The following is a 12,816-nucleotide window of genomic DNA, read 5'->3' as shown; positions in this document are numbered from 1 at the left end:
AACAGGAGAGAGAGAGAACTATTTATTTCCGCTTTTATTTATTTCATTACATTCCCAGTGGGTCAGAAGTTTACATACACTCAATTAGGATTTGGTAGCACTGCCTTTAAATTGTTTAACTTGGGTCAAACGTTTCAGGTAGCCTTCCATAAGCTTCCCACAATAAGGTGGGTGAATTTTGTCCCTTTCCTCCTGACAGAACTGGTGTAACTGAATCAGGTTTGTAGGCCTCCTTGCTCGCACACACGTTTTCAGTTCTGCCCACACATTTTCTATAGGATTGAGGTCAGGGCTTTGTGATGGCCATTCCAATACCTTGACTTTGTTGTCCTTAAGACAACACGTTTGCTTGGGGTCATTGTCCATTTGGAAGACCCATTTGAGACCAAGCTTTAACTTCCTGACTGATGTCTTGAGATGTTGCTTCAATATATCCACGTAATTTTCCTGCCTCATGATGCCATCTATTTTGTGAAGTTCACCAGACCCTCCTGCAGCAAAGCACCCCCACAACATGATGTTGCCACCCCCGTGCTTCACGGTTGGGATGGTGTTCTTTGGCTTGCAAGCATCCCCCTTTTTCCTACAAACATAGCGATGGTCATTATGGCCAAACAGTTCTATTTTTGTTTCATCAGACCAGACGACATTTCTCCAAAAATTATGATCTTTGTCCCCATGTGCAGTTGCAAACCGTAGTCTGGCTTTTTTATGGTGGTTTTGGAGCAGTGGCTTCTTCCTTGCCGAGTGGCCTTTCAGGTTATGTCGGTATAGGACTCGTTTTACTGTGGATATAGATACTTTTGTACCTGTTTCCTCCAGCATCTTCACAAGGTCCTTTGCTGTTGTTCTGGGATTGATTTGCACTTTTCGCACCAAAGTACGTTCATCTCTAGGAGACAGACCGCGACTCCTTCCTGAGCGGGATGACGGCTGCGTGGTCCCCTGGTGTTTATACTTGCGTACTATTGTTTGTACAGATGAAGGTGGTACCTTCAGGTGTTTGGAAATTGCTCCCAATGATGAACCAGACTTGATTTTACTGGGGATAGCTTTATTTGTGACCTATGTACAAATTAGAATTGAGCAATAGCAGAACTGCCACATCAATGTTAGGCTGAATTAATCCGTAAAGTTATGAGTTATTCTTATCAATGCTTATATTCCAATGTTATTAGATATATTCCATTCCAATATTCCAATTAATATTAATTTTTTAATGAATTAAAAACAACTATTGAAAACCTTTTGCTCCTGAATGTCATTTTAAAGACGGCTGGGGTAAAACATATTGCAATATTCAAATAATATTTTGTGCAATTGTACATAATGGATTGTATGGAAAAGGAACAAAGAAAGAACAAAGGAAATGAATGTGCAGGTGAGTTAAAAAAGAGGGACTTTACATCATATCTGCTCATAGTGCGTATATTAATTGTGACATGTGGAACAACATTTCCCCCCATATTCTATTTCAATAATTCAATTAAGACAAGTAGACTTAGCTTCAAAGTATTACTTACTAAATAATTTCGCAATAAAACGGATTAAATGGATTTTAACACACTTGCGTGAAACCCTATCCCAAAGTCTTCTACTGGGGTAACTTTTTTTTTATAGAAAAGCCCTAGGGGAGGGGGGGGCTAGTTACCCCCTAGTACCCTATAGCCTAGTAATGCAATTGAAATTCACATAGTGTACTTTATCCCTTCGAATAAACCCTCTCATTCAAATAATTGTTAAATAAATAAACAATAAATGTACTTGAAAGTCATGATCATGCCCAAAGCTATAACTGCTGCTTTCATCTTGAGCAGGCTTTGTCCAATCTTGCCATGTCATGCCACGGTACATTTCACCGAAAAACAGCTTAAATCAAGTGTGTTGAACACAGTTCTACTAACTGAGATGCAATAAGTACACAAAGTAGGACAACCGTAACAAATATTGTTCCCCCGCACCACGGCTGATGCGGGTGCCTACCCAGCATTGACGCGAAAGTCTGGGAGCCGAGCAGTGTATTGACCAGCATGTTCAAGAAGCAGCCAGTGTTTCACCGGGGGGAAAGGATAATGGGAGAAAGATGAGAAGGAAAACAATAGCAAAGCGCATTTTCGACCTCGAATATGAAGAAGAGGAGGAGGAAGACCCCAAATACGAAGACTTTGGCAACACGACATCGCACAGCCAGCCTCTATGTGTACGTAAACGTTTAACGGTTATTTGTAGTCTGGTCTTCATACAGTAACGATAACTGCCCATTCCGTGAGGGGCGAGTATTTGTCGCTCACGATTTATGTCGCTAATTACCCTACCCGGACTGTCTATTACAGCACAGACTGCAGAAGAGAAGAAAGCACACACACCCGGTGAACGAGAACGTAGAAGAGAATCCACCATGCAAACATCGCTCTCCAGAAGTTGAACACGAGGGTTTGGGTCAACTATTATCATTCATATTTTTTGGCGACAAAGTTTTCTCTTTATCTGTCGGGGTTGGCACGCGTTTGCTCATTGTGGTGGCATCATATGCGCATTTGACCGACCGACATAAATCCTATTTGTACGTTAGTAATATAGCACCCCACCTCCTCACTTAAGGGGTTTACAACTTGGAACCACACGGCTGTAGTAGTAGTGACACAGAGAGCTTCACCTCTCAGCTGTGTTTTGTCATAATGGCGCTTATGTTGAGAGAGGGGCATGGTGAGGGCAGCCATTGATCTCAATGATGACGAGGAGGAGGGAACACAAACACTTTGGCAAGGGGAGTGGTGAAAAGAACGACAAGCCAAGACAGCAACAAGTAACATGTTGTGCTACTCCTAAATAAAGGAGGATGCTGAATCATAGCTTTGACAATGAAACTTTTTATTTTTTGTCAAGACAAAAATCATTTTGAAGAAGAATATGTATCATCACAGGGATTTCTGATGCTTCAAGCTGGCTGTGATTTTTCACCATAGCAGACCATAGCTGACTATACATAATACAATAAATAACATTTAAAAAACTGTGACAATTACATACAAGTGAGACAACGTATATGACTGATTTCTTATCTCAAAACAGATACCAGTGTCAGACAACCCCAGTGTGGAACGCATCGAGGAGGGTGACTTCATGGCAGAGGTACACTGGCTGATGCAGTGTCTGTGTGAGTGCTTCTGAGGGCGTGGTGTGTGTGTGTGTGTGTGTGAGGCTTCTGAGTGTGTGTGTGTGGTGTGTGTGTGTGTGTGTGTGTGTGTGTGGTGTGTGTGTGTGTGTGTGTGGTGTGTGTGTGTGTGTGGTGTGTGTGTGTGTGTGTGTGTGTGTCTGTGTGTGTTGTGTGTGTGAGTGCTTCTGAGTGTGTGTGTGTGTGTGTGTGTGTGTGTGTGTGGTGTGTGTGTGTGTGTGTGTGTTGTGTGTGTGTGTGTGTGGTGCGTGTGTGCGTGTGTGCGTGCGTGCGTGTGTGTGGTTTAGACTTTCTATGTATGACTTTTTGACTTAATGTCTCTAAAGGGTCTTGGAGGCCTACAGTCACGTTCAAAGGCTGACCTGGTTGCCATGGTGCTGAGCATGCAGCGAGAGATGGACAACCTGAGGGAGCAAATCAGATGCCTCACAGGTGAGGGCCAGGCAGGAGAATTAGGAGGAAGTTGCCCATAGACACTGATCTAAGTTCAGTTTTTATTTCCCTTGCTAGTGTTAAGGTCAGGAGTAAGGGAGGGTATGCTGTTTCTACATCTGTGCCTAAGAGCAACCCAGGATGCTTTAATCTCTTGAATTTCTGTGGGATTCATGCTATTGACTGCCATACTATCGTATGCTGCGTGTGGAAAGTTGGCACGTAACCTGGAGGCCCTGATCGAGAGGACGGAGGTGTGGTCGAGCAGCACGGACCGGAGAACTACATCTCCCAGCATGCCTGAGATCCTGGTGAGGAGTGGTGCCATGACAACGTCGGCCCTGCTGGCCTCTCCAGGGGTGCTGAACGGGTGCTGGGCGGCCAAACTAGAGCCCCTCCACCCCCACCAGAATGGACAACCTCTGGGGTCTCATGAGGGGGGTTCCCAGATCAATGGACCACCTCTCTACCAGGAGGTGATGAACCACTTTAAGTGTCTTTGACATCAAAAATATTTAGCAAAAGTTTTCGGGAGAGGTTAAAAACTGTACTAGAAGTCACTTTTGATGTCATGCAATATACAAAATGATATGTTTTCTTTGAAGTTGACTGAATAGGCCTTTGGTCTTGGTCTTATAGCAGAATGACAATATACAGTGGGGTCCGTAATGATTGGCACCCTTGATAAAGATGAGCAAAAAAGACTGTATAAAATAAATTAGACAAATACTGAGCTATATTGTATGCAAAAAAATGAGTAAGTAATAGTAATAATGAGTAAGTAATAAAATAAAATATAGGTGTCAAAATGATTGGCACCCCTGTTTTCAATACTCTAGCACTCTCCCCTTGTGAGGATAACCACACTGAGCCTTTATCTAAAATGTGTTATGAGATTGGAGAACACATTGGGAGGGATCTTAGACCATTCCTCCATACAGAATCTTTCCCGATCCTTAATATCCTTCAAACCACAGGTTTTCAATGAGGTTCAAGTCCGGAGACTGAGATGGCCATTGCAAAAATGGCAAAATGTTGATTTTGTGGTCAATTAACCATTTATTTGTGGATTTTGATTAGTGCTTGGGGTTATTGTCTTGCTGGAAGATCCACTTAAGGCCAAGTGTCAGCCTCCTAGAAGAGGCAACCAGTTTTTTGGCTAAAATGTCCTGGTACTAGATAAAGTTCATGATCCCGTTGACCATAACAAGGGCCCCAGGAACAGTGGAAGCAAAATCATTGTGACCCCTATCTCTTTCTCTGAGCAATTGTATTAGTATAAAATAATATAATTTCCTTTTTTTTTTTTTTGCATACAGTATAGCTCAGTATTTGAATTATATATACAGTCTTGTTTGCTCATCTTTATCAAGGGTGCAATAATTACAGACCCCACTGGATCTCTAAAATGGGATGGGCCACTACAATTTTAAAGATGCAACCTAATGTCTTATACCGTCCAGTTCATCACTGCGGAGCTGCTTGACCGCTGTAACACGGGGACCACTGCCCAGAAGCTGACCAAYGACCTGCTCCGGGGCCTCTATGAGAGGGACTGCCTGGCCTCTCACTCCATCTCCGGCATCGTCAACAACAAGAGGGGCCAACCCAAGCCTGCCCTGCCTGCAGACGAGATCCAGGCAATACTGAGTAAGGTCTCGTCTGTACTGCAGCCTGAGACAGCTAGACACACCCCCTCATAACAGCTAGGCACACCCCCATACCGCAGTTGAACATGTCACACTTCCCGCCCTAACCTCATGCTACAATGTAAATACTTTTCACATCAACTTCACACTTTCCTATTAAAGTTATGTGACAGCGGTGGCTGTAAGTCGATCTGGATAAGAGGGTCACAGTGTTGTTATTTCCGTTTGACCTCCGCCATTGCCTGGGACTCGAACTGTCGTTTACAGACCGCGGTAATCTTGGTACAGGCATAGAGATGCATAGAGATCTCAACTTTGTATCTGTGCCATTATGGCATCTGACAACGTGGGCAGCGCCATTGAGGCTCTCTCCATTTTAAAGATTTTGATGAGTTTTAAGTTTGAAAAAAAGTGTGAAGCTAATATCGGGGATTTACTGCCACCCGCAGTGCTGGAGTCTTAAACCAAATCTTATCATTCATTTATTGTGCCCACTAGATCGATGGCAGTGATACAGCTTAAAGCCATTTCCAAACTAGGCAAAACAATTTGCTGAAGAAGACACCATCGTGCCCACAAAGCGTATCACTAAGCTAAGGACCCTGTGACTAAACACCTCCCTCTGCAACTGGATCCTGGACTTCCTGACGGGCCGCCCCCAGGTGGTAAGAGCAGGCAACAACACATCTGCCACGCTGATCCTCAACACTGGGCCCCTCAGAGGTGCATGCTTAGTCCCTTCCTGTACTCCGTGTTCACCCACGACTGCGTGGCCAAGCAGGACTCCAACACCATCACTAAGTTTGCTGACGACACAACAGTGGTAGGCCTGATCACCGACAACGATGAGACAGCTTATAGGGAGGTCAGAGACCTGGCAGTGTGGTGCCAGGGCAGCTACCTCTCCCTCAATGTGAGCAAGACAAAGGAGCTGATTGTGGACCGTAGGAAAAGGAGGGCCAAACAGGACCCAATTAAAATCGACGGGGTTGAAGTGGAGCTGGTCGAGAGTTTCAAGTTACTTGGTGTCCACATCACCAACGAACTATCATGGTCCAAACACACCAAGACAGTTGTGAAGAGGGTACGCAACACCTTTTCCCCCTCAGGAGAATGAAAAGATTTGTCATGGGTCCCCAGATCCTCAAAAAGTTCTACATCTGCACCATCGAGGGTATCCTGATCGGTTGCATCACCGCCAGGAGTGAAAACTGCTCGGCATCCGACCGTAAGGCGCTACAGAGGGTAGTGCGTACGGCCCAGTACTTCACTGGGGCCAAGCTTCCTGACATCCAGGACCTATATACTAGATGGTGTCAGAGGAAGGCCCAAAAAACTGTCAAAGACTCTAGTCACCCAAGTCATAGACTGTTCTCTCTGCTACCGCACAGAAAGCGGTACCGGAGCGCCAAGTCTAGGACCAGAAGGTTCCTTAACAGCTTCTACCCCCAAGCCATAAGACAACTGAACAATGAATCAAATGGCCACCCGGACTATTTACATTGACCCCCCTTCCGCTCTGTTTTTACACTGCTGCTACTTGCTGTTTATTATCTATGCATAGTCACTTTACAAATTACCTCGACTAACCTGTATCCCCGCACATTGACTCGGTACCAGTACCCCCTGTATATACGCTACCGTTCAAAAGTTTGGGGTCACTTAGAAATGTCCTTGTTTTAGAAAGAAAAGCAATTTTTTTATCCATTAAAATAACATCAAATTGATCAGAAATACAGTGTAGACATTGTTAATGTTGTAAATGACTATTGTAGCTGGAAACGGCAGATTTTAATGGAATATCTACATAGGCTTACAGAGGCTCATTATCAGCAACCATCACTGTTCCAATGGCACGTTGTGTTAGCTAATCCAAGTCGATCATTTTAAAAGGCTGATTGATCATTAGAAAACCCTTTTGCAATTATGTTAGCACAGCTGACAACTGTTGTCCTGATTAAAGAAGCAATAAAACTGGCCTTCTTTAGACTAGTTGAGTATCTGGAGCATCAGCATTTGTGGGTTCGATTACAGGCTCAAAATGGCCAGAAACAAAGACCTTTCTTCTGAAACTCGTCAGCCTTCTTGTTCTGAGAAATGAAGGCTATTCCAAATGAGAATTTGCCAAGAAACTGAAGATGTCGTACAACGCTGTGTACTACTCCCTTCACAGAACAGAGCAAACTGGCTCCAACCAGAATAGAAAGAGGAGTGGGAGGCCCCGGTGCACAACTGAGCAAGAGGATAAGTAAATTAGAGTGTCTAGTTTGAGAAACAGACGCCTCACAAGTCCTCAACTGGCAGCTTCATTAAATAGTACCTGCAAAACACCAGTCTCAACGTCAACAGTGAAGAGGCGACTCTGGGATGCTGGCCTTCTAGGCAGAGTTTCTCTGTCCAGTATCTGTGTTTGTTGGCCTATCTTAATTTTTTATTTTTATTGGCCAGTCTGAGATATGGCTTTTTCTTTGCAACCCTGCCTAGAAGGTCAGCATCCCGGAGTCGCCTCTTCATTGTTTTATCCGGCGCATGTGACAAATGCAATCGGATTTGATTTGATTTGACAATGCTCTGATCATTGGCTGATCGCTCCCAACTCATAGGAACCCCCACCCAGTTGACCACTTTAAAATGGTGGAACCCCTCCATGGCAATGTCCATGCAAAAACGGGTTATTTCCAAAGTAATGCTAACTTTACATCTCTATAGGTTTCTGACCTTTGACCTCTCACCCACAGGGGCGGTGCAGCACTACTTCCCAGGGAAGACGGACTCGGAGATCAAGGGCTACATCCGCCAGAAGCTGCAGAACGAAGCCAAGCGGCTCCGCAAGAAGCCTCATCTGGCCGTGAAGGTGGAGCCGGAGGCCAGGGCTGAGGGAGCGGAGACTACTTTCTACACCTAAGCGGTGTGGCCCCGCCAAACCCCACCCCCTGTTCTACCCAGGGAGTGAGGTGCCCCGCCTCTGTCCAGGTTAAAGTGCAATTATGGGAGGGAGACTCACGTAAAAACTGCTGTGAGAGGGAACCAAAATGGAGCAGCCTTATCAACACCAGTCTAGTCTGTATGTCTGTCCATTCTCAGCCACGTCTCTGGGCTGGGAGAGAAATAGTCTAGTGAGGGAGGAGTCTATTTGTCTGACAATGTGATCATTCCAGGGGAAATGTTATTGACTCCAGTCTGATCGAGACTAGTTACTGCTCAGGTGAAGTTAGAGGATACTGTAGCTTATTCTTCCTCTGCCCTCTGGCATCGTTCTCAAGCCTCAGCTAGCCAGCCAGCAGTAGTAGGCCTAGTAGATGGCATGTGATTTGTTACCAAGTGTAGTACTCTTGTTTCTGTGAAAGAGGTAGCAGTCAGTCGGTGCTCTGTAGAGAAGTCGTAACAGAAGCCCTGAACAACATGGCCGTCAGCGAAGCCGCGCTGCACTCTGTGCCACTTCAGTTCGATTTACAGTATTGTCATTGACCTCGTGGAATGAACCTAGCCTTAGTATTGAATTAATTACAATGTTGCTGAATAAAAAATGACTGTCCCCCCCCCCCAAAAGCATCATTGTGCTTTTTTAAAACATTTTTTTTTAAACTTGAACTGATACTTACACGTCACGTTATCATAGCAGCAATACCCTCGAGACATTTTAGAAATGGTATCTTGTAAAACATAACGTTGAAAGTATTTTAAAATGAAGAGATCCCCAACCCACCCTTTTCTAATGATTACTCTTTACGTTGCATGCTGCATCAAAATTAACCCCTAATTATTACCTAACAATTATGCCAATGCAACTGGAGGCCAATAATTCAGCTGTTTTTCAAAAGGACCTGTGTTCTTCCTGAAGCCCCAGGATGAACAGGAGTTTTCCCGGGGTCCTCAGAGGAAGCCAGCCTCGTCCTCACTCACCACCTGTGCTCCTCACAAAAGACCCACAACGGAGAGGCTCCCACCAGGAACAAAGGATAGCGTGGGAACCACATATGCTCCATAATCAATACACCCCTATGCTATCTCTCTTATCCCACACCCAGTCAGACAGACATATGTACGCCACACATTTGCTTCATCATTATCCGTGCTGCATGAAGCTAACCCATTTCGGTGTCAATAACACCACAGATAAGTGTGTGACAATGGTTTGTGTAGGACCAGGGTGGGACAAGGGAGTGTCTCTTTTTGGACAATCAGTTATCTCAGCCATCAAATCAAATTATATTTGTCACATGCACCGAATACAACATGTGTAGACTTTACCGGGAAATGCTTACTTACGAGCCCTTTCCCAACAATGCGTCAAAAAAAAATATGGATTTGGTAACACAATAAAATAACAATAACGAGGCTGTATACAAGGAGCATGGTACCGAGTCAATGTGCAGGGGGTAGGAGGTAGTTGAGGTAATTGAGGTAATATTTATATGTAGGTAGGGGTAAAAGTGACTAGGCAAACAGGATAGATAAACAGGGTAGCAGCAGCGTATGTGAAGAGTATGAAAGTAAGTGTGTGTGTGTGTGTGTGTGTGTGTGTGTGTGTGTGTGCGTGCGTGCGTGCGTGCGTGCCTGCGTGCGTGCATGCGTGCGTGCGTGTGTGTCAGTGTAGTATGCTGTCTCTTATACACATCTAGATGTGTATAAGAGACAGGTGTAGTATGTGTGAGTGTGTAGTATGTGTGAGTGTGTAGGTAACGTCCAGTGGGTGTGCATAGAGCCAGTGCAATAATCAGTCCCGTTTCCTGAAATCGAACCCCTCTCTGTAGATTGAATTCCTTTGTTATGAGCATCTGCCTTGTTTTGCCACCGTATCTCTGTCCTGCAATATTCATGACTGAAATGTGTTCCTGACATTTTCTCAGCAACTCATCAAAGATATTGCTTTAGATCTTGAAAATATATATTATGCTACCCAATGCATTGCTCTGTGACACTATACATTTTCATTTGTGATACGGAGATCTTCTCTTTCAGTCGATTTTTGAGACCATCTAACATCAAAATAGTCACCTCTCAATGAAAGGAATCAGAGGTTTCTCCTAAGGTGTGGCGGTAACGACCGGGCCTAGATAACTGTGGCCCCTTCAGGCCCCTCTTCTCGAAACCGTGGGGGCCATAGATAGATGTATAACCTCACCATGGTTCTCTCCCTGAACTGGGTCAGAAACAGCAGGGAGGGAAACACAGATTAGACGTGTATTAAAAGTGAATTGAGTGTCTTTCCCCTGCTGTGATTTTCAATATATCATTTACACCACGTTTCTGGTGGCAAGCAAACATATCCCAAAATGACTTGGGACGCAGGGCGCCAGGGTACCCACAGTGCCACACTCGCACAACCCACGCGCCACGTTTGCTTTATATTCATCTTCCATCTCTGTCAAACCGCAGAAAAAATATTCTGGCAGGAAAATAGACTGTCTAATTGACAGAACAATGATTTGTTTTTGTTGTGAGTAGTTTGGCAACAATACATTTCTTCCAAACAAAGTATTTTAGATTTGTAGCTCTGGAAAATATATATTTTTTCTGTAATATTAATGTATAACTGTTACAGTTAGGATTTTAAGTTGTTCTCTGCTCAAGAATGCTGTAAACTATGAGCAATACTTCTTCAAATCAGCTTTATTCCAGTTAATGTATGTGGCCAGTCAGTTGGCAAGGCTGTTTAGGGAACACATGCTTTCCCAATGTCCTCAAGTCTGACGTGTCCCATAGACCGAGCATAGAGAGGCTTACAGACATTACAGTACTCAGAAATAGGACAGTATGTCATCTAATAACGCTGATAAAAGTGGCTAACACTGTAGCTGTCCACTCATCTACGCTATAGCACTACTACCTTATTCATTTCACATGACACTCAGCAGACAAACCAGAGTCCTGTGATGTCACAACAACCATGAGTCATCACAGCAATGCAGGAACATGTTGAGATGGGGTCATTTTCCTCAAGTCCCAATGAGGATGCAGGCTAGTGGTCGGATGCAGGCTAACAGAACAGGATAAGGCTCCTAGGACAAGGGTCTGGTCTGCATGATTGAATGGCTAGTGATCCGCTTCTCTGCTCTATTTAATAGCCTGGCGCGCTCTCTCTCTGAGAAACAAAGAAAAGGGGTTAGGACACTCGTAAACGCTATGTTACGAGAGGGTAGAATAAAGGAATTGACGTTTGTGTCAATATGTGTGTGTGTGTAAACTGGACGCACATTTTGTCTTTGCGTACAAAACCGCTGCGATCCGTAAGTATTTGGAGACATACCAGTGAATGTGTCTGTACTCAAGCATGTGCACATGTCCATGTGAGTGTAATCTCTTTGTCGTGGCGCAAGGAGCAGTGGTAGTGCTCTTTCTGGTGGTAGCCGCTCCTCTTGGGGACGACTCAGTGTCTGTCTGTCTGTCCACCGGTCTGTTCGTCTGTCTGGAGCCCAGGCGGTAAAAGAGGTCACCATCGCCCCCAGCAGCCAAACACACAACGCACCGATCACCCCCGGCATGGCCGGTTGCCAAGGCAACCCCAGCCCCTCGAGATGGCCGATCGTAGATCGTGTGTGTGTGTGTGTGTGTGTGTGTGTGTGTGCGGTCTCTTATACACATCTAGATGTGTATAAGAGACAGAGTCTAGTCTGGGAGAGAAATAGGCTAGTGAGGGAGGAGTCTATTTGTCTGACAATGTGATCAATCCAGGGTAAGTGTTATGGACTCCAGTCTGATCGAGACTAGTTACTGCTCAGGTGAAGTTAGAGGATACTGTAGCTTATTCTTCCTCTGCCCTCTGGCATCGTTCTCAAGCCTAAAGGATGGAATCAGAGGTTTCTCCTAAGTGTGGCGGTAACGACCGGCGCTAGATAACTGTGGCCCCTTCAGGCCCCTCTTCTCGAAACCGTGGGGCCATAGATAGATGTATAACCTCACCATGGTTCTCTCCCTGAATGGGTCGAAACAGCGGGAGGGAAACACAGATTAGACGTGTATTAAAAGTGAATTGAGTGTCTTTCCCCTGCTGTGATTTTCAATATATCATTTACACCACGTTCTGGGTGGCAAGCAAACATATCCCAAAATGACTTGGGACGCAGGGCGCCAGGGTACCACAGTGCCACACTCGCACAACCCACGCGCCACGTTTGCTTTATATTCATCTTCCATCTCTGTCAAACCGCAGAAAAAATATTCTGGCAGGAAAATAGACTGTCTAATTGACAGAACAATGATTTGTTTTTGTTGTGAGTAGTTTGGCAACAATACATTTCTTCCAAACAAAGTTTTTAGATTTGTAGCTCTGGAAAATATTATTTTTTCTGTAATATTAATGTATAACTGTTACAGTTAGGATTTTAAGTTGTTCTCTGCTCAGAATGCTGTAAACTTAGGCAATACTTCTTCAAATCAGCTTTATTCCAGTTAATGTATGTGGCCAGTCAGTTGGCAAGGCTGTTTAGGGACCACAATGCTTTCCCAATGTCCTCAAGTCTGACGTGTCCCATAGACCGAGCATAGAGAGGCTTACAGACATTACAGTACTCAGAAATAGGACAGTATGTCATCTAATAACGCTGATAAAAGTGGCTA

At 44.6% G+C, this 12,816-nt stretch overlaps 1 protein-coding gene across 1 annotated transcript; it reads left to right on the top strand.

Moving 5' to 3' along the window:
- The first annotated feature begins 2,398 nt into the window (after positions 1-2,398).
- On the top strand, positions 2,399-8,260 carry LOC111981394 (BEN domain-containing protein 6). The gene is made up of 6 exons (XM_070449599.1): positions 2,399-2,433; positions 3,073-3,132; positions 3,502-3,607; positions 3,812-4,083; positions 5,071-5,257; positions 7,995-8,260. The coding sequence occupies exons 2-6, from the start codon at positions 3,124-3,126 to the stop codon at positions 8,159-8,161; spliced, it is 741 nt and encodes a 246-aa protein (XP_070305700.1). The 5' UTR covers positions 2,399-2,433; positions 3,073-3,123; the 3' UTR covers positions 8,162-8,260.
- Positions 8,261-12,816: the final 4,556 nt, after the last annotated feature.

Source organism: Salvelinus sp. IW2-2015, linkage group LG20 (assembly GCF_002910315.2).
Source record: "Salvelinus sp. IW2-2015 linkage group LG20, ASM291031v2, whole genome shotgun sequence".
NCBI lineage: Eukaryota > Metazoa > Chordata > Actinopteri > Salmoniformes > Salmonidae > Salvelinus > Salvelinus sp. IW2-2015.
This window is presented reverse-complemented; position numbering and strand designations above follow the sequence as displayed.